We start from the raw sequence: 27855 nt of genomic DNA on the forward strand, positions 1-27855 counted from the left end.
GACACCAAGGTAATGAAACCTGGAGAGCGCACAATCTCACACGATCTGTGCCTAAGGGCTCAAGCAGGAGGAAGAAGGGCGCATGCGTCAGGCGCACGCCAGTGGCTCCCCCGCCCCTCCGGGAGCACTGTGCGCAGGCGCGGGAGCAGGTTACGGCGGCGCTTGGCCTCTGCTGATGCCGTCGTTGTTCTACCCCTCCCCCGTCCCAGCTCTGCGGCGGCCGCGCGCTCCAGGCCGGTCGCTCCACCCCCCGGCTCCCGGGACTGTGGACTCCGTGACCCTGTCCTCGGCCCTGTCCGCGCCGAAGCAGCCCGGGACTGCGCAGCGCCCCGCGTGCCGGTGAGCGACCCCGGACGTGCAGTCCCCAGGTCCCCTTCCGGAGCGGGGCTGAGCGGCTGCGCTGCGGCTTCAGCCGGGCCTGACGAGGAGGGGAGGCCGCCTGGGTGTTGGGCCTGCCGCAGGTACGGCGGCGCTCAGGGCTCGAGATCGAGGTGCTGTTTCGCCTCTTTTGAGGCCCAGCCAGGGAACACCGGGCTTCGGCCCAAGCCCGGCCTCTGGGTTGCCTCTAGGCCCTCACCCCTTGAGCGCCAGGTGGCCCTCTTGATTTTGCTGTTGATGAATTTTCTTGCCGTGGTGCCGGGATGTTATTTTTCAGCTTTACAGAGTAGACTTTGTGCTAGGTGTTGTTTATGGAGCTTTTTAAAGGCGCTGGTTTTCTTCGTTCTCAAGCCCTTTTAGAACTAAAACCAGTATCTGCACAGACGATCAGGAGCCATTTAAATTGGAGTGCTGTGATATATTTTTTCTCTCCAAATTGAGTCTGATATCCATGTTGGCTTTCAGTAAAGGAAGGAACCGCTATAATAACATTGAGCACCGAGAGGTTGGAGAAGAGGGTCTAGCACCCCTTTTTTAAACCATTGAGTCTCCAAGAATAAAAGTGGTTAAACTTGTCAGTTCTCTAAGGAATATCTAGTAGAGAAGGCAAGGGATTCCCAGATTTTGACAAAGTCTGGCACTTGTCCAAACACCTACCTAAAACAATCGATCACGGCAGCTGTTAGATTAGGACAGAAAACAGGCCCAAACGGAGAGCCACTTGAGTTTTCCTTTCTGTGTCTTTTCTCTCAACGCCCTCCAGTAAGATGCAGCTTACACCCTGGCTGTGTTGACTGAGATCCCAGAAAGGGTGCCTCTAAGGCTGAAAGGGTGCCCTTAAGACCTTGCTGGTAAGGCCCAGTGATCCCAGTTCATCTAGTGTTCCGCATAGACCCCAAGGTCACTGTGTGGGGACAGTGATGTTAAGTCTTCTCTAACCTACCTGTGGCTGGCAGGTGTTGATTTGACCGGGGTATTGTGTCATTGAGCCAAATTAAGACAATGATTTTTTAGAAGTCATAAATCATTTGTATTTTTAATGTGGGCAATTATTTTTATAAATACATAGTTTTTTTTTTTTTAAAGAGTGAAAATCGCATTTTACAGTTTCGTTTGCACACCATTTGTATATTTTTTTTATTCTGTTTGACAGCAACAAGTGGATGGCATGCGAGTTTTATTTTTTTATCTTTGTATTTATTTTGTATATATATTCATGGGCAATTTGCTACAAGTGCAATTTGCTACATTGATATACGACCTCCTAGTGAAGTCAGGGCCCTCAGTGCATCCAACACTGGAGCAACACACATTGTACCCACCAAGCAACCTCCCATCAGGCATGCCAATTCTAAAAAGTAAAAGTTTCTTCATACTCTAGGATGAATTGACTTATTTGGAGTATCTGTTTTGTTTAATCAAATAAATGAGAATTTTTGAAAGAAATACTATCTGTCTTAATGTCTGTAATCTATTTTTAGGAACCGATAAAAGACATATCAAATTTAGAAGGAGTAGAATTATGTTACTTCTAAGTTTTACTTTTTCACTTTATTTTTTCTGAAGTTATAAGCAGGAAAATGCCAGCAGGGTATATTTTATGACTATTAAGTTCTTTTCAGCTTTAAAAGGGTATGACCTTAAGTATAAAGTTACTTCATTATCTACTTGCAGAAGTTATTTTTGTGTAGGCACTAGTCCTAATTATTTCTACTTAGATTTTTACATGTGTATTTAATTTTCCCATGTTATTTGGATACTCTCATCCTAAAAGTTTGAAGTTAGTATTCTAAATTTTGCTGCTTTGTAAATTATATTTAATATTTTGGAACACTGGCTTCATAATTTTAACTCTGTCAACTGCTGAATGAAAAAAACTTGTATGATTTTGGAATTTCGGGGCTTTTTATAGTTGTTGCAAGTGTTTAAATGTTTAAAGCAAGAAATTTAAGGATGGAAGAGTGGTGATTGTATTTATCACAAAGGTGCATGAATTTTCAGAGGCTGAAACGTACTGTTTTGAAGTTACTTGGACATATACATCAAATACTTAGCTATCATCTACCCAAAGCAATTTTTGCCTTTAGTGCCGACTGGTTAAAAGGTAGAATGTATTTTTATTTTATTCTAAGGAAAATGAAACCTGCATGTTTCTTTTCAGAGAACCTGCAGATGTACACTTTTGTCAAATGTTAATGTTTGAAAGCCCATTCTCATCATAAGCATGGTAGGATATCATTTCACATTATTTTCTTTAAAAAACACTTCTGGACTCTAGTAAATGACTCCTTTGTTTCAGACATTATTTTGATTGGATATTATCCTAATCCAAAAGGTAGTTTGAACATTCTCTTAAAGTTTGTTCTGTAAACCAAAAATAAAATTCTGAGCCCCCCAACTGACTGAGTGGACCCTGCTTCTCTGTCAAGGGCATTCCAAAGTAAACCTAATAATGTGGTTCTGGCCATGATGAAAAGGTGGGTGGAGGGGATTGAACATACCTTATTATACCTTCCTCTCTTTAGAATTCAGGCACAACTGACCAGCATTGATGAAAACAGAGATTTTAAAACTAACAAAAGAGTCTCTTTGTAGCAGTAAGATATCAAATCCCAACCTGACTCTAATATAGAATCACTTGACAGATAGCAGGCCCTGAAAGAAATCAAAATATCTTACCCCAAAATATATTTATTTGAAATGGCCTTGCAAAGCTGTCTCTTGTGGGGAAGATCCACATTCTGTACAGAATCCCCTTTCCTTTCCAGATCTTGTCCTTAATCCACCAGAGATTTAACCAAGAGCCTGGAATATTTTAAGGTGTAATAAGAGACATTTACAAACTGTTCTCTCTCAAGCCTGCTACCTGGAGGCATCATCTACATAATAAGAACCTTGGCTTCCACAACCTCCTCCCTTGTCTTAACTATAAGCATTTCTTTCTGCTGACTTCAACTCCTCAGGTAGAGTTTAACCCCTTTCAACCAATTGCCATTAGAAAATCTTTAAATCCACCTTTGCACCTATGACCTGGATACCCCCCAACCTTCCACTCCTGCTTCAAACTGTCCTGCTTTTCCGGGCTGAATTAATGTATACCTTACATGTATTGATTTATGCCTCTGCCTGTAATTTCTGTCTCCAAAATGTATAAATCAAGCTGTAACTCAACTACCTTGAGGACATTTTCTCAGGACCTGTTGAGACTGTGCCTCAGGCCTTGGTCACTCATATTTGGCTCAGAATAAGTCCCTTCAGATATTTTACAGAGTTTAACTCTTCCTTTACTGTTCTAAATTAATTAGTGTAAATATCTCATAGAGTTCTTGAATGTACTTTTTTCCTTGAAGTTTACTGTAAGATTTTTATTTTTCTTTAGACATGGGAAAGTCTCTTTCTCATTTGCCTTTGCATTCAAGCAAAGAAGATGCTTATGATGGAGTCACATCTGAAAATATGAGAAATGGATTGGTTAATAGTGAAGTCCATAATGAAGATGGAAGAAATGGAGATGTCTCTCAGTTTCCATATGTGGAATTTACAGGAAGAGATAGTGTCACCTGCCCTACTTGTCAGGGAACAGGAAGAATTCCTAGGGGTATGTGTTATTGCATTGCTTTCCCTTTAAATAATGATTTCAGGAATTTGCTCAAATATTATAAAAACTATGGGTCTCAGGAACCACCTGTTTTAGAAGACTGTTAGAATTAAAGTTGAAACATCATATCAGTTATCTTCAGGCAAAAAGATGCAAAAGAAACAAATAAAAAATATTAATTAAGGTTCCTAAAGCAGTGAAGAAAACCACCTCACTACCTCCAATATTTTTTCATTCCCTTCTACTATTATAACAGATATTCACTGTCTTGTGAACAAAAACTTTTAGTCCTATTTGGCATCTATAGAGATGACATCATAGTTATTTGCTACTTTGCTATATCTGATGTTAGAAGCAATTTAAGTAATTTGTTGACCTAATTTTTTTTTTTTTTTTAAGAGATGAGATCTCGCAATTGTTGGCCAGGCTGGTCTTGAACTCCTGTCCTTAAGCAATCCTCCCATCTTGGCCTCCCAGAGTGCTAGGATTATAGCAGTTGAGCCCCATGCCCAGCCAGAATTAATGTGTAAGGAAGCTTATTCTTTCATGTTATTTTAAAAATTTTATTATTTTTAATAATAAGGATAGAATTTCCCCATGTTTCCCAGGATGATGATGAGTTCTTGGGCTCAAGCCATCATCCAGCCTTGGCCTCTCAAAGTGTTAGAATTACAGCTGTGAGCCACCACGCCTGGCCAACCTAATATTTTTAATTCATTATCTAAAGAAGAAGAATAAGCTGCCTGTGCTGTAATCAGTTATTTCTAAAAGAAACTCTATGAAGAGGGATGGTATGTGAAAACAAGCCAAATTGAAAAAAAAAAAAAAATTGTTTGTGATATATCACAGGGGACGTCAGAAGGAAATAATCCCCTATGTGCTGCTTGTAAGTTACTTTAGGAACAGTGGCAATAAGTAGAAATAATAAAGATACCTTATGCTGTTCTCATTATCTTCTTGGTGAAAGTTGATATGTGACCCTGGAGACACCCAGAGGGAAAAAGGACAAAATGAAAGTATAAAGTATACCAGAGTCTTAAAAATGCTGTGGGTTGGAATTGAAGTTTACATTTGCATTGGCCTTTGAGTATGATGGTTTTTCTTCACAGGGATAATAGCTGTTTAAGAATAAAATAATTATTGTAGTTGAAGGGATTAATGCACCAGACTCAGGGGTTAGGGGAGTACTGTTTTACCAGTCTGGTTACATTTTTGAGGTGTGACTAGTCAACTTTTTTGGCCACCTGGATACAGATTATGGAAAGTAGGAAATCAAGGATGACTGCAGAGTTTTTTGTTTTTTTAGGTCATTTGTTTGAGCAACTGAAAGAATGTAGTAACAATTTATTAAAATTGAAAAAAATATTATTTGAGTGTATATGTCACAGGAGAGTTCAGGAGCTCAAGTTTACACATGTAAATTTGGAGATACCTATTTGACATGGAAATGGGTATGTTCATTAGGCAGTTAGTTATCATAAGGGTCAGGAATTCAATTGCAGGGCCCAGCCTTAAGTTATCAATGTATAGATGACACTTAAAGCTCAGCTGGATGACAGCACCAAGCTAATCAGTGCAGATAGCAAAATGAGACCCTAGCACTGAATCCTGAGACACTGTGGCATATCAAGGTCAGTGAAAGAATTAACAAAGGACCCTGAGAAAGAACAGCGAGAGAGGAGGAATCACTGTGTCTGGTATCATGGAAGATAAGTGAAGAAAGTGTACCAAGGAGAAAAGAGTTACCAAATGTTGGATGCTACTGATAGATTAGGTAGTGTGAAGACTGAGAACTGACCATTGGATTTGGTGACATGGAGGCCACAGGAGAGTTTAAAAGAGCAGTTTTGGTAAAGGCATGTGTAGCATGTATAGGGTGGGCTCAAGAGTGCATAGAAGATGTTACATAGAGAGAAAACAGATTTTCTGAGGAGTTTGGCTCCATAGCAGAGAGAAGAGAGGTGGTCCTTAGAAGGCGCTGTGAGGTCAGGAGAGGATTTTTTTAAATATATGTATATATATAAGATGGAGTGAATAATAGACACTTGTATGCTGATGAGAATTATCTGTAAACATTGGTAATTCAGGAGATAAGAGGAATTATTGGAGTAATGTTCTTGAACAGATGAAAGGGCAGATCTGCTGCACAGGAGCAAAGAGCTGCTCTTTTTTCTATAAAAGGTAAGTTGTAAACACGGGTAGTTTATTCTTGGTAATAAAAGAGAAGGTAAAGTATGGACACAGAAGCAGCTACGTGGATAGATCTGATAGTAAATCTTGTAGAAATTATCTTCTGTTTATCATATAATGAACTAAGAATGAGGATAGCGAAGAAGATATTAAAGATTTGAAGAGAGTTGAAGTTATAAAATTGTGGTCTTGGAGAGTCAGCTTGAGAGTATGAACTTGGGAAATGTAGTATGATTGTTGACTTCATTGAGTGCTACTTGACATGAGTGATCAAAAATGAAACCAGTTGTGTATTTTTCTGTGTCCATGTTTAGCTGTGTTGATATACGCACAGGAGCCAGAGGGCTGGTTTTAACCAGGGTTGTAGTTTTAGCCAAATGAATACCGCTAAACAAGGTGAGATATGTAAACACACAAAAACGCAGATATCCATATTGTATGTATTTGTATAATTTTGTATAATTATATATGGGTGTGATGGGGGAGCACAGACGAGAGGAAGAGTATAGAAGTGTTGGAGGGAATAACAGAAGCATTTTAGAAAGCTTTTAAAGATAACTTGACTATCTGGTACCTTAATAGTTAATATAATAGGCCAACTTCTAATAAGCTTATAAAATTGGCATTTAAAGGTCCGTTTATCCTTTAAACTTATGGATTTAGCTCAACCCAAGAAAGAAATAATGGATTTTGAAGTGACTTTAATGTGAATTGGGGTGAGACCTGAAAGGGCCCTGGAAGACTCATTATGTAGGGGGCTCTTAAAGCTTGAGACTTCTACTTCAAAAGCCAGTTTTGGTTTTTGAGGGGGACAATGTCAGAAGCTCTGCAGTGATAGAGGTTTCAGGAAAGGGAGATAGCAATATGTTTCTTCTTTTATCATCCAGACAACCAAATCAGAGTCTTAATGGACAACAGTGAAGCAGAAGGAAGACCTGGTAAATTTAGCTCTTCTGAAAGTTGAGACTTTTTAAATTTTTTTTCAGTAGAAGAAAAAGTAATGGAGCCCTCATTTGTTATAATTTTTTTTTTTAAGCTCGACATCTAGGTATGAAAAAACACACTGTCTTCTCTAGAACTTCTGCTGTGTACTTTCTGGAGACTTAGCAATTTACTAAAGGAAAGAGATGAGTGCCAGATGATACTCTGGTCTTTCCAAACCAGATTGTGATGGGGAGCCATTGTATTTTTAACTAATCATAGTAATTTCTAAACCTACTTCTTTCACGTTTAGGGCAAGAAAACCAACTGGTGGCATTGATTCCATATAGTGATCAGAGATTAAGGCCAAGAAGAACGTAAGTGATTCTAAGAACATGGCAGTGTTTTATGTTTTATTTTTGTTTTTTGTATTTTTTCAAATTATGTATAAACAACTCTAGTTAAAACTATTAAAAGGAAAAATGCTGTCACGTTGTTAAATTATGTCATCATATGCTTTGTATCCTTAAACAGACAAAAAAGGAATTTCTGTCTGGGGTAAGGTCTTGAAAGCAGTATGGTATCTTTATCTTCTCAAATCTATGGAAATAGATCTAGAATAGCAGTAGGAAACACATACACTCACATAAAATTTTCATTAAAAATTGGATAAGGTATGCTCCACAACCCCGGAATAAAAATTGGTATTTAAACATGATGACAACAGGGACCCCAGCTGGCTTAGCAGCTGTGTGGAGGTTGTGAAGGAAAGCAAAAAGAGAGTTACTGAGGATCCTATGAGCCCTGATACACAAAGCAAATACTTTGTCCCAAAAGAAGAGGACACCCAGCAAATATTTCCAAGAATAATCTGCAAAAATGACAAGATTTGCATGCTGTAGCTTGGAGAAAGTACAAAAATACCACAGAGATGTACTAAGCATCTTCGAGAAGATCAGAAGGAACTGGACCATCCTAAATCCTCAGCGACCTTAGGAAATGTCAAAACAAAAATTCTTGGAAAAGGATACAGATGCATATCCTCAAGAAAAAAGTTGTTGAGTAGAAAACAGTGTCTACAGGACAGGAGTTAGGAATGAAGGAGAGAACAGATTCAGATATTAGGGAGATCATCTCAAAACTGTGGAGATAAATACACATGGAGGCCATGTTTTCAAATACTTTGTCAACAGAGGATGTATCCCTTGAACAGTGAAGCTAGCAAAGTGACGCTGGCATATTCCATCACCAAAAATGGAACCTTTTCTTAAAAGTACAAAAGCTCTTTTCATTTAAACATGAGCAACTGGAAAGGATCGCAACAAAGCATTATACAAATATACTTTTTAAGAAATTGAAGAAAGTAAGCTGAGCAAAATACTGACACTTTAATAAAGGCATGTGAGAAGAGCAGATGAACACTTTAACTTAATACTATATATAGAAGCTACAACAGGACAGCATAAGGCAGAAATTGAGAAGCTCAGAAATGAGATAACTAAACAATCAGAGTATGCGAAAAGAGAATTTACAGACCTCTGGAAAGAATTAGAAGAAAAACACATCCACAAAACTGGAAGAACACAAGTACAAATACGTTGGAAGTACAGTCAGGGAAATAGAACATAAACAGGAGGAATGAATACATACACAACAAATTAATGTAAACGATTTGAGAACAAATGTCTAAAAGTCAAATAAACTGAACATGTGTGTAATTGGAGCATCTGAAGAAGAAAACCAAAGGAATAGAACTGAACAAATGCAAAACATTAAATCAAGAACACAGAGACCTACATATTGAAAAGACATCACAATCCTGAAAAAAATCAACCCATGTTAGTGAAATTCTTGAACTTTAAGGTTAAGAAAACAACAGCAAAACTCCTAAATACCCAGGCAAAAGGATCAGTTAATTTATAAAGGTTAGAAAATCAGATTGACATGCTGCTGCTTGACTACAGTGCTCAAACAGATAAGCAGTGGAGTGATGTATTTAATCAGGAAAATAAAACGAACCAAGGATTTTATAAATAGTCTGACCTTTTATTACAAAACGTATAAACAGATATGAATATGAAGGAAATTAGGATGAATCCCTTCAAAACCTAAAAGTGGGAGAACTTTTTAAACTATGATTTTAAATGCAGAAAAGGTAAATTTGATAAGTAAACTTTTACAGAATGAAGACAAAACCTTAACTGAAGTCAAAATACAAATAGCAAACTGAGTAGTAATGTTTACAAATCATATCACAGAGGGCCAATATCCTTACTCTAAAAAGAGCTTCAGAATTTGAGAAGAAAAAGGCCAACCTCCAAAGCAAAGTAGAAGCTATGAACAGCTAGTTCACAAAAAAGAAATGCAAATGACCTTTAAACATTTGAAAAGATGTCCAATCTTGCTCATAATAGAAATGCAAATTAAAACTACACTTAGATGCCATTTCTGTCACATTGGCAAAAATCCAAAATGTTGACAACATACTTTGTTGGCAGTAGTGACTGAAAACAAGTATATTCATTCCTTGCTAGTGAATGAAAATGTGGCGTTATTTGCCAAATTACATCTGCATTTACTTTTTGGCTCAGGAATCCTACTTTGAAAAATTTATTCTAAGGATAGTTGTCAAATATAGTAAATTGTATTTGCACAAATTATTCATTGTGCCAATGTTTGCAGAAGCAAACAACTGGAAACAATGTAAATACCCATAATAGAGGACTGATGGAATGAGATATTACATGTACACAATGATAAAATGGAAGAAGTATTTTACTACAGTGCGATATTGAGAATATGTTTTTCTTTGAAAACACCACACACTCACACCCACACACATATACACACAAACAGACTGACTTACAAGCCCTAAGGACTAAACAGATTATGATGGATTCACTCGCCCATAAGTAATTAAAAATAAAACACTAAAGTGTAGAAAATCGGATAAAACCAAATCAAATAAAACAATGGGATGATAAACCAAATCTAATAGAATTGGTTCCCCTCAGAGTTTGGGAAGGAATTTGAAAGAGGGAGTGGATAAGCAAGAGTGTGTGTGTGTGTGTGTCTGTGTACATATTTTTTTACATTAAAGATGAAATCAAAAGTGAAAGTAACTGCCAAATATTGAGATAAAAGGAAACATTATTCTAACTGTATATGAAATTGGTGACACTAACAAAACTGAAAGATTTTAAGTGACTTGAAAACATTGTGCTATGATTGTAGATGTTTAGTAAGTTGTGTTCCAAATGGCAAAGAAAATCACAATAAATTTTAAACTGTACTTAATAGTTGTATTATTAGGAGTACCTTTGGTGTAATTTGGAAATTTTATATGTAAATAAGTAATTATGTAAATCCCTTAGGAAGCAAGATTTTTAGCGTTAAGAGCAAAGAGATACAAAATCAAAGAAATTGAATTTTCCACTTTTGACCCAAATAGAATAATGCCTGAAATACTTCCACCTGAAATCACTAAAAAAATGGACAAATATAGTAAACAATATTTTCCAACATTGGACATCAGCCAGCACAGGGCAGTGATTCCTGAGAAAGCAAAAACAAAGGAGATACGCCCTATAATTGCACCAGCAAGCCCTGTGATTGTACCAGCTTACTGTCTGAGGAAGGTTCCAAGCTGCAGCACAAGGAAGGAACCAACCCACGCAGAGCTCAGAGGTCTTCCTCAATTGAGGAGGTGGATCTGAGTGTCCAGAAAACCAAGCTGACTAGAGTTTGCAGGGCCGAGTACCAGACGGTAGAGAGCTGCAGAGGGTGCTCTTAAGACTGCAGCTCTGTCCTGGTCAACATATATGTGTGGGGAACATACTTGAGGCTGAGGAAAGACTACCCAATAGGAGCAGAGGGAATAGTCCTCAGAGCTCACACAAGGCCAAGAACAGTTGTTTCTCAATTTGTAATAAAATTATAATATTTTAGGAACAACTCTGGGTCCTTATTCCTTTACAAATTAAGTGAGTTGTGGTGAGATTAGAAAATTATCAGTTGCTTTTGTCTGTATACTTTAGCTATGTCATTTAATCCTCAAACATGGATTTTAAAGTGGAAGAGAAGTAAACTGCATTAAATACTGTGGGTAGGAAATGGCAAAAATGGAATTCTAACTTGATTGCACATATACCACACAACTTTCATAACTTTATCAGCACCTTATAACTCCCAGGATTTGGGTGCTATCGCTAGAGCCATAAGAAAAATCATTGCTAATTAATTTTGTAATGGAGACATATATTTTGTCAGTAAACTAGCCAATTTTTCAATTTGGAATGAAATACTACATGAAATGTTGTTGTATTGTCCTACTCAGGTTCAATAATGTTTGTTACGGCTACAACCTTGATATACAGAGTAATTTAGAACATGATTCATTTATTCACAACTAGGACTGACTCATAAGCCCTAAGGACTAAATAGATTATGATGGATTCACCCACCTATAAGTAATTAAAAATAAAACCCTAACGTGTAGAAAATCCAACAAAGTTCAGATTTTATTATGATGTTAAATTCTTCTTATGCTTTTTTATGTATTTTGGTGTATTGTAGATACTATAAACGTGTTTAAATTTCCTATTAGGTAATTCAGTGGGGATCACTACCCTACTCAGGTTGAGAGAGTCCAGAATGCGTAAGTGGGAACTACTTTGTTTGCTCAAGACAACAGTATGGGCTTCGTAGCAGTGATTTAGCAAATTTGTGTTTGTTTATATTATTTTGTTTTTTAATAAACCAGTTTGCTCTGTTCTTAACTTGGGCGGCTTAAAACACTAAGAAATATTTTTAAAATATCTGCAGGAGGCACTTTAATAGTTGTTGTAATACATACAAAGATTAAATCCATCAGAGCATTTAGAAAGGAATTGGTGGCGAAGAGAGAGTGGAAGAAACAATAAAATGGAAAAATTTTGTATAAGTAGAATGTAAGGAAAATAAGAAATAATTGTCATGCAAGACTCAAATAAAAAAGGATGTTGTAGGCATCCAGTAGAGGGCTTGTATATTAGAGAGGACAGGAAATAGTCCTTTGGAACTCTGGGTTTGAGGTTAACCTTGAAAAGAGGAAATTTTTACCTACAAATATTGGAAAGAGCAAGAAAAGGAAGAAATACATTTCAGGAGAGTTAGAAGAATGTCAAAGGCATGTAAGGCTTAGTTTCTTCCTTGTCTTATACCTGTGTAATATATCTTTTGATTAAAAAAAGAAATGTAACAACACCTTCAAAGCAGAGTTGATCAATGTAAAAAATATTTTAAAAACTGAGTACATAAGTACTTTGAGATGAGAATACTCAAAAAAGAGACTATAGTAAGAATCATTTATTAGGCATGTGGTTATGTCATTTTTTTTTTTAATATGGAGGATGTGCAGGTTTGTTAGATAGGTAAATGTGTGCCATGGTGGTTTGTTGTACCTGTCAACCCATCCCCTAGGTTTTTAAGCCCAGCATGATTAGCTATTTGTCCTCATGCTCTCCCTTCCCCATCATTATTTTTAAGATGGTTCTGATGAGCAGTCACTTTAGGGGATCATGCAATGGCAAAACTCATGTAAAAATTCCGCTTCAGTGAATTCAGAGGGAGTTTTGAAATGTGTATTTGTATGAAGCGCCTCAACTTGATTCTAATGTGAAAACTGCTCTGGCAGTCACTAAAGTAAATGTTCTATTGCTTTTAAGCGCAAAATTTCAGTGTTCAAAAATGTGATTCCATTTTTTTTTGAGATGGAGTCTCGCTGTCTTGTCCAGGCAGGAGTGCGGTGGCACGATCTCGGCTCACTCCAACCTCTGGCTCCCGGGTTCAAGCTATTCTCCTGCCTCAGCCTCCTGAGTACCTGGGATATCAGGCACACATCACCACGCCTGGCTAATTTTTGTGTTTTTAGTAGAGACGGGGCTTCACTATGTTGGTCAGACTGGTCTCGAACTCCTGACCTCGTGATCCACCCACCTCAGCCTCTCAAAGTGCTGGGATTACAGGCATGAGCCACAGCGTGCCGCCGATTTCATCTTTTGAAGGGAACATCTTAACACTTAGTACTCAGACTCAACGATACCCAGTACTTTCAAATGTGAAAATTTGGTAACATTTAATGTATGTTGCTGCTAATATACGGGGGAAATTGAACATATCTTCTCTAATGTTACATTATATAATTCTTGGTGCACATGTACTTAAATACCCTCTTTTCCTTTTCAGAAAGCTGTATGTGATGGCTTCTGTGTTTGTCTGTCTGCTCCTTTCCGGATTGGCTGTGTTTTTCCTTTTCCCTCGCTCTATCGATGTGAAATACATTGGTGTAAAATCAGCATATGTCAGTTATGATGTTCAGAAGCGTACAATTTATTTAAATATCACAGTGAGTATAAATTTATATGAAAAATGTTTAACTTCATTCTTTTATCCTATTAAGCAGCACCTTTGTCCCCATTGAGAAGAGGTGTTTGCTAAATGTGACACTGGTCAGTGTGCTTTCTGTATGCCTTTGCTGTATTGACCTTCAGTACCATTTCTGGTTCTGCTAAAAATAGCAATAATAAATACTGGCAATTCTGTATATGCAGAATCATTTAGCATTTGAAAATGTCTTTAGGAGGGTAAAATAAACTAAAAAAAGAGAAAAGGTATTACAATTTACTTTTCAACATTTGACTCTGAATAACTTCTAGCAAAGTGTTGACATAGTTGATTTCATAGATTTTATAAATGTAACATTTTCATTTCATTGTATTTGGGAAATGCAGTTTTTGCCACCTTTAACAGACCATTCCTTTATCAGCTTTAAAGATTACATACAAGTGACTGGTTTCTCTTTTGTAAATTAGCATATGTGAAAATGCCCTGTGGTTTTTTTTAATTATACTTTAAGTTCTAGGGTACATGTGCACAACGTGCAGGTTTGTTATATATGTATACAGGTGCCATGATGGTGTTCTGCACCCATTAACTTGTCATTTACATTAGATATTTCTCCTAATGCTATCCCCCTACCCCACCACAGACCGCGGTGTGTGATGTTCCCCACCCTGTGTCCAGATGTTCTCACTGTTCAGTTTGTTCAGAATGATGGTTTCCAACTTCATCCATGTCCCTGCAAAGGACATGAACTCATCCTTTTTTATGGCTGCATGGTATTCCATGGTATATGTGTGCCACATTTTCTTAATCCAGTCTATCGTTGATGGACATTTCGGTTGGTTCCAAGTCTTTGCTATTGTGAATAGAGCCGCAATAAACATACATGTTCATGTGTCTTTATAGCAGCATGATTTATAATCCTTTGGGTATATACCCAGTAATGGGATGGCTGGATCAAATGATATTTCTAGTTCTAGATCCTTGAGGAATCGCCACACTGTATTCCATAGTGGTTGAACTAGTTTACACTCCCACCAACAGTGTAGAAGTGTTCCTATTTCTCCACATCCTCTCCAGCATCTGTTGTTTCCCGAACTTTTTAATGACTGCCATTCTAACTGGTGTGAGATGATATCTCATTGTGGTTTTGATTTGAATTTCTCTGATGGCCAGTGATGATGAGCATTTTTTCATGTGTCTGTTGGCTGCATAAAAGTCTTCTTTTGAGAAGTGTCTGTTCCTATCCTTTGCCCACTTTTTGATGGGGTTTTTAAATTGTTTTCTTGTAGATTTATTTAAGTTCTTTGTAGATTCTGGATATTAGCCGTTTGTCAGATACGTAGGTTACAAACATTTTCTCCCATTCTGTAGGTTGCCTGTTCACTCTGATGGTAGTTTATTTTGCTGTAGAGCAGCTCTTTAATTAGATCCCATTTTTCAATTTTGGCTTTTGTTGCCATTGCTTTTGGTGTTTTAGTCATGAAGACCTTGCCCATGCCTATGTCCTGAATGGTATTGTCTAGGTTTTCTTCTAGGATTTTTATGGTTTTAGGTCTAACAGTTAAGTCTTTAATCCATCTTGAATTAATTTTTGTATAAGGTATAAGGAAGGGATCCAGTTTCAGCTTTCTACATATGGCTAGCCAGTTTTCCCAGCACCATTTATTAAATAGGGAATCCTTTCCCCATTTATTGTTTTTGTCAGGTTTGTCAAAGATCAGATGGTTGTAGATGTGTGGTATTATTTCTGAGGGCTCTGTTCTGTTCCATTGGTGTATATCTCTGTTTTGATACCAGTACCATGCTGTTTTGATTACTGTAGCCTTGTAGTATAGTTTGAAGTGATGCCTCCAGCTTTGTTTTTTTTGCAAACAATGTGTGTTTCTTAGAACATTGTTTTTGGAAGGACTGTGTAGCCTTGCCACTCATGAAAATAAAACAAACAAAAAGCTCAGAGAGGTTTTCTACCTGTTTTACATGTTAACATTTGTTTGAAAAGAGCATGGTTTGCTAACTGTTGAATTAGGAAACGGGATGATGTATATTGGCCAGCCGTGAAATATATCTGAGTGACAGTGATCTGCCAGGAAGAGTGATAGTTGTTTTTTCTTGCAGAGGTGAGTGGTATGATTAAGGTTGAGGTAGAGATGTCTGTAGTGGTGGTTGGAAAGAGGGAGGTTTGTCGGGACAGTGAGTGAGACGGAATGTTATGTTAAAGTGGAATCACTACTTAATTGCAGAGAAAAAGTAACTCCCGTGGATCCATTTATCCTTATTGCTTTCTGTCAAAAGTTGCCAGTTTAAGGGCTTTTTCTTTAAAAACAATATAGGAAAATATATATATATATGTGAATAAAACATTTATAACACAATGCTAATTGTAAATTGTTTTACACAACTGGGGAATTGTTGGGTATTTTCTCAGACCTTTGGAACAAGGAACATATTTTCTTTTTTGTACACTGTTTAAAACATTGACCAGACTTTTTTTGGCCTACCTCCAAAGCCTTTTTTAGTGTCAAAGAACATAAATATGTACTACTAATAAAAAGCCATGTGATGTTTTCTTTTAAGTACCAGAAAGTATATTTAAATGTGAATATCATACTCTGTTTTAATTATGCAGAAATTCTCACATTTTGGAATACTGCCACTTAAACTGAGACAGATTGAACATTAAATGAAAAATAAGATTATTATTTGGATGAACATTAAGTTTAACTAGACGACAATAAGATGCTGAATTTTCTGTACATTATCAGTATTTTGAAAATGGAACTGCTTTGCTTTCTTAAAATTAGTACATATTAGTAGTACTACTCTTTAGTAACATTTGTCTTTCTACTTACAAAAATATTTGTCATTATAAGACATTTGAAAACTATGATGTATAAAGATTTTTACTTCTACCTAGGTCGAACTATTACTACATACATATATTTATGAGCAAGGCATATACATTTACAAATGTAATCATTCTCATGTGTAAAGGATACACACACACTCATTCACATATATACAAATGCACATTTCAACTAGGTCACAGTACATTTTCCCGTGTCAAATGGTCTTGTGTAGTCGTTTCCGTGATCATATTGTAATTAATTCAACCATTTTCTTAATGGATGTTTAATTTTGCTATTACAAATATTCAGAAAACACCTATATGCTTAAACTTTGTTTCCATTTCAGGTTATTTCTTTAGGATAAATTCCTGAAAGTATATTTGCCAATTAAAGATGATAGGTAGTTTAGGGTCTTTGTTAATAATTACAGTGACCTCTTTTCATCTTTTAAGTTAAATGAATTCTCACTACTCTGAGCAACAAATGTCTAACCTTTATTACTAAATTTTTATTTATTGTCTTATTTTTTCTTTGTCTTAATTCTCATAAGCATTTGTATTCTCAACCTGTTTTATGTCATTGATCCTTTAAATATTCTAATGAAACTTATGGACAGTACAGAAAAAGACAGGTACCAGCATAATTTTGCATATACAAAGACTTCCAAGATTCTTCTAAATTTCAATCCTTGGTCTTATCAGGAGATCCATTGACCTCAAATTAACTATATCTTTCCTATCATGTCTAGAAATGAAATTGACATGAACATTAAGAACCAGCTAAAACCTTTATATATTTAGATAAAGGTTATTTTTACTATGTTTGAGAACTGTTTTGAAATTTCTTTACATTTGTGACTATACCAACGTAAATGACTCCATAAATGTAATCATATAATTGCTGACTCTAGCATATTCGTTCATCCTTTTTTACTAAAACTATTTTCTCTCCTTCAACTCATCCCATATTGCATCTTTTCATATCTTTCTCCATATTCCTGTTAACATGTATATATATACTCACATATTCAGCTTTATAAAAATCAGTATTTTAAAAAAATATTATTAAGTACTTACTTATGTACATCTTGGTTTTCACATTTGTTAATACCTTGTAAAAATCTTTCCTGATTATCTGGCTTGGTTCTTTTTGATGGCTCCATAATTTTCCATATAAGGACTTAATATAATTTATTCATTGTTTTATGAATAGAATTCATTTTATTTTCAGGATTTTTTTTCCCATTTCAAATAACACTGTCATTAGCATCCTAATGTTTTTATTTCTGTGGAATAGTTGCTCAGAAGTAGGATTGCTAGATCAAAGTCTGTACATAGTTCTAATTTTAATGTATATGACTGAATTACTGATGAAATGGCTGTAATACTTCACATATTTGCTAGCAGTATAAAAATATACCCTTTTCCCATATCTGCCAGGAATAGAATTTGTTGCTTTCTATAAATTATACTAGTTCAAGGAATTTAAAGCAATATTCCATTTTTACTTAAATTACCTTTCTTAACTGTAAACGAAGTTGAGCATTGTGAAATATTTTGGCCATTTAGCTTTGTACCTTTTTGATTTGTTTATGTATATTCTTTGTTCTTTTTTCATTTTCTGTTACAGTTTTGTCTTTTCAATTTGTAAGGGCCCTTTCCATATTCTAGATTATAACTGATGCTTACAAATATTTCTTCTATTGTCTACTGATTTTGTTTATGATACCTTTTGGTATGACTGTTTTAGATTTTTTATATATCTGTTATTTTTTATTTAACATTTTTAAATTTTTTAATGACTGTTTTCTACAGTAATTTAAGACGATAATTGTAAATTAGAAATGTATAAGGTGATCCCAGCTATTAGTTCTTACTTAAGCATGTGAATGATGTAACCACATTTCTCCCCAACCAACCAGACTTGAATCTAGCCCATTTCTTCTTCATAATGAGCTGGTGTAAATCTCTACTAATGTATTAGTTGAAATAGCAGTTTCTTTTAAACAAAAAAGATGATTTTAGGTACTATTGAACATTTTAAATGACCATCTTTATATTTAATAGAATAGCAAACAGCTTACTAATAAAGTTTGTGGAGACATGTATATATATTGAGTTAGTAAAAATGTAGATTAAATCTTAAAATTATTTTTATTAAACATTTGCTAAGGCCACAAATAAATTTTCTGACATTAATTTGTCCATATTCTGAAACTATACATTTTCTGTTTTTTTAAATGTTGAATCATGTGTTTATTCTTGGCATATTACATACATAGTACTCATGCATAAAACCAAATAATTGGTTTAATTTTCTTTGACATTTTGGTATTACTTTCTTTTTCTTAATTAATGAAGCATAGCCACAGCTGAAGTTACTTTCTTTAATTTTAAATACATATTTGTATGTTTATTTTTAGCTAACTTGTACATTTTCTGTCTCCTTTTTTGTAGAACACACTAAATATAACGAACAATAACTATTATTCTGTCGAAGTTGAAAACATCACTGCCCAAGTTCAATTTGCGAAAACAGTTATTGGAAAGGCACGCTTAAACAACATAACCCATATTGGTCCACTTGATATGAAACAAGTAAGACTCAATCATGAAATACCTTGTAAGAGTGAAATGAATATCAACTTTGTATATCATATAACTTGAAGGAGGTGGGGGATTTCCTCAAAAACTTGATTTAAAAATGTGTCTCCGCTGGGTACAGTGGCTCATGCCTGTGATACTAGCACCCTTGGGAAGCTGAGCTTGGTGGACTGCTTGAGCCCAGGAATTCAAGACCAGCCTGGGCAACATGGTGAAACCTCATCTCTACAAAAAATACAAAAATGTGCTGAGTGTGGTGGTGTGCACCTCTCGTCCCACCTACTGGGGAGGCTGATGTGGGAGGATCACTTGAACCCAGTAGGTCGAGGCTTGCAAGCCGTGATTGCACTGCTGTACTCCAAACTGGGTGACACAGTGAGATCCTGTCTCAAAGAAAAAAAAAAGAAAAAGAAAAGTGTCTTGTAGACTTACAAGATGAAATCTTTGAGAATCAAGCTTGTAAAGGGAGAAAATTTTCTAATTCTTTGAAGTTATGAAGTATATCTGAAATATTTGATGTTTTGATCCTGTTCTCTATTGATTTTTTTCCCTTTTGCCTTACAGATTGATTACACAGTACCTACCGTTATAGCAGAGGAAATGAGTTATATGTAGTAAGTTCTGATTTATAACTTTTTATTATCAAGTAATGAAATGTATAAAATAAGGTATTAAGAATATACATATTTTTTAATTTCCATAATCAGTCAAAAAGAGTACATTATGCAGTATTCTGGTTTCTGGTCCTCTCTGTTCTTTTTCAACATATATAATATTCATGTATATATACACATAAAATTTGTTTTTTTATTTTTCAGAATTAGGGTCATATATACCATGTCACTTTATTTTTAGTTACTATGTTAACTATGTTACTATGTTAAACTTAGTTACTATATTAAAATAATTATAAATTTTCATCATCTTTTGAAAGCTTAGATATAGAATTTTAGGGTAAATAACAACCCAGTTATCAAAATTTCAGAAGATGAGCAAAATATGTAAGTAATTTATAGCCTGCATTTAAACAACCCTGCAGCTGCAGTGGTGTGAATACATACATGTTTTTCTAGTAAGAAGGCATGAATATATCAGTCATTGTTTGAAGTATAGAAAATGCTCAACCAATAAATGCTTATTATATATTCTTAGGTAGCATCTGTTAGCTTTAATATAGGAAGGAGAATTTATAATTTATAATGTAATAACTTGTATTTGTTCACGTTTTAATTTCTTTTAACAGTGATTTCTGTACTCTGATATCCATCAAAGTGCATAACATAGTACTCATGATGCAGTAAGTACGAATCTTTTTTGAAAGAGATATTTCTTGTCAAAATTCTAGATTTATAACATTGGCTTATAATATACACAACATCTTTATAAATGCCACCTCAGTTGGGTTTTAAGCCTTACAAGAGTGCTGTGAGGTTGAGTAAATATCACCCACTTTAAAAATCAGGAAATGGTTGGTCACAGAAGTAGTGAAATACTACATGACTGCTAAATAGTGAATCTGGATGTCACAAGAGTTCAGGAAAATGGAAAGGATACGGTGAACTGAGCCCCACATCCAATTCCTTACTCCCTTGATAAATAGTCATTAACAGTAATAAGAAGTAGTAATATTATTGGTTTGTAAATTGGGTGTTATCTAAGCCAATAAAACATTGTTGGTTACAGGTTTGGTGTTTTGACCATTAGCTGACATTTGATTAACCTTTTTTTCTATGATAAGAGAACCATGGTCACTTTTAAGCATATAATGAACTTTTATATTTTTAACAAGATAATTGTCTTAAAATATTACATTTATTATGTGTAATTATATCAACAGGGTTCACTCAGCTATCCATTTTTGTTGTCTGTTGGGGAAATGTTCCTTAAGAGGACTGTGTGCACAATATTAAGTTATCATTAATCAAATATTATCTTCTAGGAGATAATTTTTATATGTAAAAGTAGTCTCATTATGGAAAAACTTCTAATATAACTATTAAATGTCTCTCCCCACTAACATTATTTTTAGAGTTACTGTGACAACAACATACTTTGGCCACTCTGAACAGATATCCCAGGAGAGATATCAGTATGTCGACTGTGGAAGAAACACAACTTATCAGTTAGGGCAGTCTGAATATTTAAATGTACTTCAGCCACAACAGTAAAAACTGGAAGAGATGGATTTAAAGAAGAAATATCTATTGATATTTCCTACACTCTCAGTGAAGAGGTATTTCCTAATAGGAGATCTTAAATTGAACCAACCTAAAGTTTACACTTCTATTTTAAGAGTACAGTTAAAAGTATGTGGACCTGCAGTTCTTGTAACTCTCCACTCTGTGTTAATGATGTATTTGTACTAGGATCTTTTACTTGAATCTAAATTTACTGTTTGACTTCCTTCTCCAACCTATCCCCTACAGGGAAAAGCTGATACTTCCCCTATAGTACAATAAATAATTATTTAAAAGTCATCGCTCCAGTCACTACTGAAAACATAATTTTGGTGATAAACATAATTTGAGAAACTTAGTTTCTGAATGTTTTTATAGAAAATTACTGAAAGTCTATTATTCATGGAAGACTTTTAAATAACCTTTTTTCCTGTTTTATAAATTCCCATTGTTATATGGTAGTATTTCAGCTACACAATATTTTAGCTTTCAGCTAAACATTTATAGCTTTTCATTTGTTGACGCTGTAATCATCTGCATGTTTTTGTTACTTGCTTCAAGTTAGTGATTGCCTAACACTTGTAAGCCAAAATAATCTTTGCAAAATTCCCTACCTAAAATTTTGAAAGCTCCTGATGTTTTCACATGTCTTTCTGTATTATAGTTTTGTGAAATCTTTGTGTGATCTTCAAACATTATCATTTAATGTACAATACTGTAAATAAACTGTGCATGGCTTTTGTACAGCTTTAGTAAATGTCAAATAAAGTGGTACAGATTCATTACAACAAGTTTCTCGTAAAAATACAATAAATAGGAAAACGAAATTCAGAAACCCATAGATTGGGAATAGGTTCCAATTACATGTTGGATCTGGCATAAAATAAATTTGAACTATTTTGATGCTCCATTTTTTTTATGTTGCTTTTCATGCTAGAGAATGGTGTATACATATTTTCCAACTGTTAGGTACCCAGTTATCAATTTTATCAATGTTTTACAGAAGGAAACTTTTTTTTGATAGATATTGTTCAAGAAATCCTGTCATTAAATGATGGTGGCTATATCAAAATAAAACCTATTTAGAAATTTAATCACTTTGCACATCACTTGGAATATGATGCCTCTAGTAGTTACTTTTTTATAGTTTTCTACTTTTAGTTTTAATTTTATTTAAAATTGTATTCAAATATAGATTATTGACTTACTTTGCTGTTTTATATTTTCAATATCATTTTTCATTTAATTTTTTTTTTTCACTTACCAAGTTCTAGGGACATTTAAAATATGTATCACTAAGTGTAGGAGTGATGATACCAAAAAATGTAGGTGGGTTAAGATTAATTTCATTCTGTTTTCTCGTGACAGAAATCAGGTTTCCCTTTCCCCATCCCCTAAGTGCCTAACTTAGGTCTGAAACAGCCTGTTTGTTTATTAGTCTGACTCTCTCAAGCATAAAACGTAAGCTTTATTTGTTTAATTCTGCCTTTAAACACACTCAGGTTTCCCCTTAATTTTCATATTATTTTCTCCAAGTTTTCCTGAGTGAATATCTTAAATTCGTTGAATGTGCTTTTTCTTTCTTTTTACACTAGTCTTCCCTTAATTCATTGCTAACTCAGGCCATCCTTACTATTAAACCCAAATCAGTCCTTTAAGTTCATTATGGCCTTTCCTAGTATAAATAAATAAATAAATAAATACAAAAAAAACCTTCATTTTCATTTTTCTTCTGCTATATTTTCTGACTACTACTGCATACTTCTTTAATACATTGATTCTGTTTGTATTTTTTTTTTTTTTTTTTTTTTTGAGAAGGAGTCTGGCTCTGTCACCCGTGCTGGAGTACAGTGGCTGGATCTCAGCTCACTGCAAGCTCCACCTCCCGGGTTCACGCCATTCTCCTGGCTCAGCCTCCTGAGTAGCTGGGACTACAGGTGCCCGCCACCTCGCCCAGCTAGTTTTTTATATTTTTTTTTAGTAGAGACGAGGTTTCACTGTGTTAGCCAGGATGGTCTCGATCTCCTGACCTCGTGATCCGCCCGTCTCGGCCTCCCAAAGTGCTGGGATTACAGGCTTGAGCCATTGCGCCCGGCCTCTGTTTGTATTTTTTATATCATTCTCATTTTCTCATTTGACATGATCTATGTCTATATATGATATAGGTCCCCTTTTGTCTCAACATTTTTAATTATGTGACTTCAAAAATCACCTGTATCTCTAGTAGGGCTTCCAAATCTGCTTCTCCATATGTGACCAGTCACCTGTCTGCTTTCACATTTAGCTAGTGAGCTACACATTTACTAAAATGTGTAAATTTTACACATTTAGTGACTGTATAAAATCAAAAAAATGTTAAAGACATTTTATCATATCCTTTCTATTATGTTCCCACCCTGTCCTCATGTCCCGTTTACTTCATTATCACCATTCATTTAAAATTATCTTTTAGATATGCTCATACAAAAATCAATCCTTGTTTTCTTGCTTGTGTCTTTTAACCTTAGAAAATTTCTTGCTTATGTCTTTTAACCTTGGAAAATTACATTGTGTAAATTAAACAGATTTTCCTGATGATCTGTGCTTCTTATATCCTATTAGAGTGTATGCATAGTATCTACTGAAAAGGATGGAAAGTAGAAAAAACATTTGCTTTTAAGTCACTTAATTTTGAATCTTTTTTCATTTTTTGAATTAAATTTTTTTTTTTTTTTTACTACATCTAGTTTCACTGGAGTTTGAGTCAGAAAAAAACAAGAATTTGCAACAAGTAAAAAAGATAGAAGAGAAATTAAGATGGCATGTGACTACTTTCAGAGAGAATTAAGTAACTGTCAGAATAAGCCTGGAACAAAACAGGCTGTCAATTAATAAAACTACAAACACACATTCAGGTGAAGCAGAAGTATAGCCATAAAACATCTAGAAAGAGTGAATGAGGCTTTTAGCTTTTCTTAGGTCAGTGTCCAATGTGCTTTTTCCAATGGGAATAGGATAGGTATTAATACACTTTTCTAAACTGCTCTCAGACCTTATCCAGAGGACATGGTAAAGATATGTTACAGAAATTTTTCTGATACTTCCTGTAACTTTCTTTTAAGTTACACCCTAGTAGACTGGTCATTCTAATAAAATCCAGTACTGTAACAAACGTCTGTATGTTGATAGCACATTGGCCCTTTTTAGAGTTCTTTCCTATGTTTTTCTTACATGATTTCCCACAGTTCCGTGAGTCCAACAAAGGAGAGTGATAGGCTCCTTATATTTTAGAAGGGGAAGGAAAGGCATGGAGAAGTTGAGGGACTGGCTGAAGATCCCATACTTAACTAAGTAGTATAATTGGAGCCAGACCAAGTCTCTCTGTCTCCCATATCTGTGTTCTGTCATTTAAAATATATATTGGAAATCCCTGCTGACTCAGATTGGTATGATTAAAAATGAGAGGAAAGTTCAAATAGTAGTGACAATCAAACTAGTACTGCTGGACTAAGATTTTGGTAGCATCTAAAATGTTTTAAGTGGAGAATGAACACTTATAAAATGCTTTAGAACATAATCTTTAGCTTAATTTTCTGTTAAAATTTAGTACCCCTTCATCATTCCAATAAAGACTGATCCATTGTCTAAGGAAATTATTTATAAATAAGAGATTAATGTATTTGTGATTTGAAATAAGAATAGTATGAAAATATTAGATACCACATAAATTGTTTGAAATTACTAAATAACCATCTTAAGTATGGGAACATTTAAATGGCTATATTTTGTGTACAGTTTTCCTGTGCCTTTTTTGTTAGGCCAATGAAGCAATTATTTTCTCTAAGAAAATGACAATAAAATATAGCACACTTCAGATTGTCTGATTTACAGTTTGGAAAGGACACTGCAGTGTTCAAATAGGTAGGAGACCATCAAAAACACAATTAAAATAATGTGTTAGGAGACTTGAAACTTTAGTCCAATAAATCCTTCATGGTTCTTAGCCTTATTATTGTGATATAATTCTAGATATTTTCTTGGAGGGCATGTGCCCAACTCTCCCCCACCCCATTTTGTTTGTCTTTTAAAGTTCTTAGAATAAACAGTTATTTATATAATAATTATATTTTATTTAAGAAAATAATTTGTTAGATACTTTTTAAAAGATGTAAATTTTTAAATTTACAAATACATATGGGTCTTTGATAAGCAATATGAATTGAATTTCAGGTTACTAGGGTTATAAGCAAAAGGTTGCTTACCATAATGTCATTAGGTCATGATTTTTAGCTCACATCTGGAAGCAGCAACTACTTGGCTCAAGTACATATAAAAGTAATTAGTTTTATTCTCTCTTTTTTATAAAATTGGGTTTCAGATAAGATGTTTATCTTACACTATTTTCTTTTAGGGAAAAATTTTACATGTTTGAGATGGTGGAGTAAAAAGACTGTTAAACATTTCTTTTAAAAAATTATTTTTACATTATAACAATATATTTATGATGTGTTTAGATCAAAAATTTAACTTCTGTGTCCCAGATCTACTTTCAAAGTGAAATTTTCATTTGTCAGCTGAAATTTCTGACTAGAACTAACATTTGTGTATTTTTGTGCTTAGTCAGAATACAAATTTCACAGTGAATTTTTGAAGTTTGTCCTTAAATTGGAAAAATCAAGTGATTAAAGTTACTAAAGAGATAAAAATGGTAATTTCCATTTTTAAAACTAATTTGGTTATGTTTATAGTTACTCGTACAAGTATTTATCACAGACTCTAAATTGAAAAATACAGTATGATCTATATTTGACCCTAAAATTGTTCCATAAATTAACAAAGATATGGCAAATTTTTCATAACTAAATCTAAGTCTTCTAAAAGGAAGCTGTTACCCTTCTGTTTTTAATTACATTAATTGAAATGTGTTTAAGAGATGATTTCAGCATATTTTGTATATTAAAAAAAAAAAAAGGATTAGTATTGGGCCAATGGCCAAAAGGTAATATTACTACCATGTAGATTGTTATAGTTCAAATTGTCCCACTTCCCCCAGAATTTTAGAAACTAGAATTCTGGGAGATACTGTATCAGCTGTAGTTGGGTAATTCCAAGTGCTGATAGTACTATTCATCTTTTTTATTACTGTGTCAGATGAAACAAATACCAAGTTGCAAAAGATGCAGATTTTTATTATATAATGGTTTTAGGCATAAATTATTAACAAGCCATGCCTTGTATGTTTCATCTTACATTTTTCTTTAGAACTAAACTATAATAGATTTTGGAAAACGATTTGATGTGCTTGCTCACTTGATTCACTTGGTCAGATATTTGAATGATGGTATTACCTAGATTCTAATCCTTGATTCTAGTTATATAATAAATAATAATATAGAATGTGAAAATATGTTTGGGCACTTACTGTTTATATTATGTAGTAGCCTCCATCATGATACACTACATTTATGAATTGAGCAGTTGTGTAATTGTAATTATTATTGCTGTTCATGTAACAAAACATGCTTATGATAGTAGCAAACAAATAGAAATGCCCCCAAAATGCTATTTTTTTAATTCAGTTGTAACTATTACTCTTGTAGTTGTGTATGACACAATAAAATTTGTAAAAAAAATTTAGCATGAAAAATAAAATTTGTATCACTGATGTATTTTGGCTATGCTTTTGAAATTTCCTTGACATAAACAAATCAGTGTAGATATTGAAAATCTTTTACCTTTAATCTTTTTCATCCTTATAGTCCTTACCTGAACTCCACTTTAGCATTCTCTTTGATTTCTTTCATTCATTTAACTTCCAATCAGTGCTCAAGCTTTATCCCTTCTACCTCTGTAATGTCTCTGGAATTTATCTCATACATGAAATATCCCTTGATATTATGGACATACCTTGGAGATACTACAGGTTTGGTTCCACCCCATATCAATAAAGTGATGTAATAAAGCAAGTTACACACCTATTTTTGGTTTTCCAGTACATACAAAAGTTAGGTTTACATCATACTATAGTCTATTAAGTGTACAATAGCATGTCAAAAAACACAATATACATGCCTTAATAAAAAAATAGTCTCTGTGCAGTGGCTCCCACCTGTAATCCCAGCACTTTCAGAGGCCAAGGTGGGAGGATCACCTGAGCCCAGAAGTTCAAGACCAAACTGGTCAACATGGCGAGACCCTATATAAAATACACATGCACACACACACACCCACACACACACATTATTGCTAAAAAATGTTAACAATCATCTGAATGTACAGAAGTTTGTATTCCTTTTGCTGGCAGAGGATCTTGTCTGGATGTCGTTTGCTGACATCCATGCAGTGGTTACTAAAGTTGGAGTGGCTATGGCAATTTCTTAAGACAGCAATGAAGTTTATCACATCTATTGTCCTTTCATGAAAGATTTCTCTAGCATGTGATGCTGTTTTGATAGCATTTTACCAATGATATGTCTTTTTTCAAAATTGGAGCCAGTCCTCTCAAACCCTGCCACTGCTTTATCAACCATGTCAACCATGTTTAAATAATTTTCTAAGTTCTTTATTGTCATTTCAGCAATGGTCTCAGCATCTTCACCAGGAGTAGATTCCAACTCAAGAAACCACTTTCTTTGCTCATTCATAAGAAAATTCCTCGTCTGTTCAAGTTTTGTCATCAAGTTGTAGCAAACAGATTCCATTGCTAAATTTTAGTTCCCTTGCTATTTCCACATCTGCTGTGACTTCCTTCACTGAAGTCGTGAATTTTGAGGGCAAAA

General features: G+C 34.7%; 1 protein-coding gene across 2 annotated transcripts; it reads left to right on the forward strand.

Annotated features, from left to right (window-relative positions):
- Positions 1-216: 216 nt before the first annotated feature.
- On the forward strand, positions 217-26745 carry TMEM106B (transmembrane protein 106B). Of its 2 annotated transcripts, XM_050783026.1 has the most exons (9): positions 217-339; positions 2540-2605; positions 3758-3976; positions 7401-7464; positions 13313-13472; positions 18774-18914; positions 19485-19534; positions 20164-20217; positions 20950-26745. In XM_050783026.1, exons 3-9 carry the CDS (start codon positions 3760-3762, stop codon positions 21086-21088), a joined length of 825 nt encoding a protein of 274 aa, XP_050638983.1. In that variant the 5' UTR covers positions 217-339; positions 2540-2605; positions 3758-3759; the 3' UTR covers positions 21089-26745. The 2 variants fall into 2 exon arrangements, with proteins under 2 accessions (XP_050638983.1, XP_050638984.1); XM_050783027.1 differs by lacking the exons at positions 217-339; positions 2540-2605 and adding an exon at positions 392-461.
- Positions 26746-27855: the final 1110 nt, after the last annotated feature.

This window comes from Macaca thibetana, chromosome 3 (assembly GCF_024542745.1).
Source record: "Macaca thibetana thibetana isolate TM-01 chromosome 3, ASM2454274v1, whole genome shotgun sequence".
Classification (NCBI taxonomy): domain Eukaryota; kingdom Metazoa; phylum Chordata; class Mammalia; order Primates; family Cercopithecidae; genus Macaca; species Macaca thibetana.

Coding starts and splice junctions, on each gene's coding strand:
- TMEM106B (XM_050783026.1), top strand. CDS start 3,760: ATGGGAAAGTCTCTTTCTCATTTGCCTTTGCATTCAAGCAAAGAAGAT. Junction 19,535..20,163: donor GAGGAAATGAGTTATATGTA/GTAAGTTCTGAT, acceptor TTCTTTTAACAG/TGATTTCTGTACTCTGATAT. Junction 20,218..20,949: donor AACATAGTACTCATGATGCA/GTAAGTACGAAT, acceptor CATTATTTTTAG/AGTTACTGTGACAACAACAT.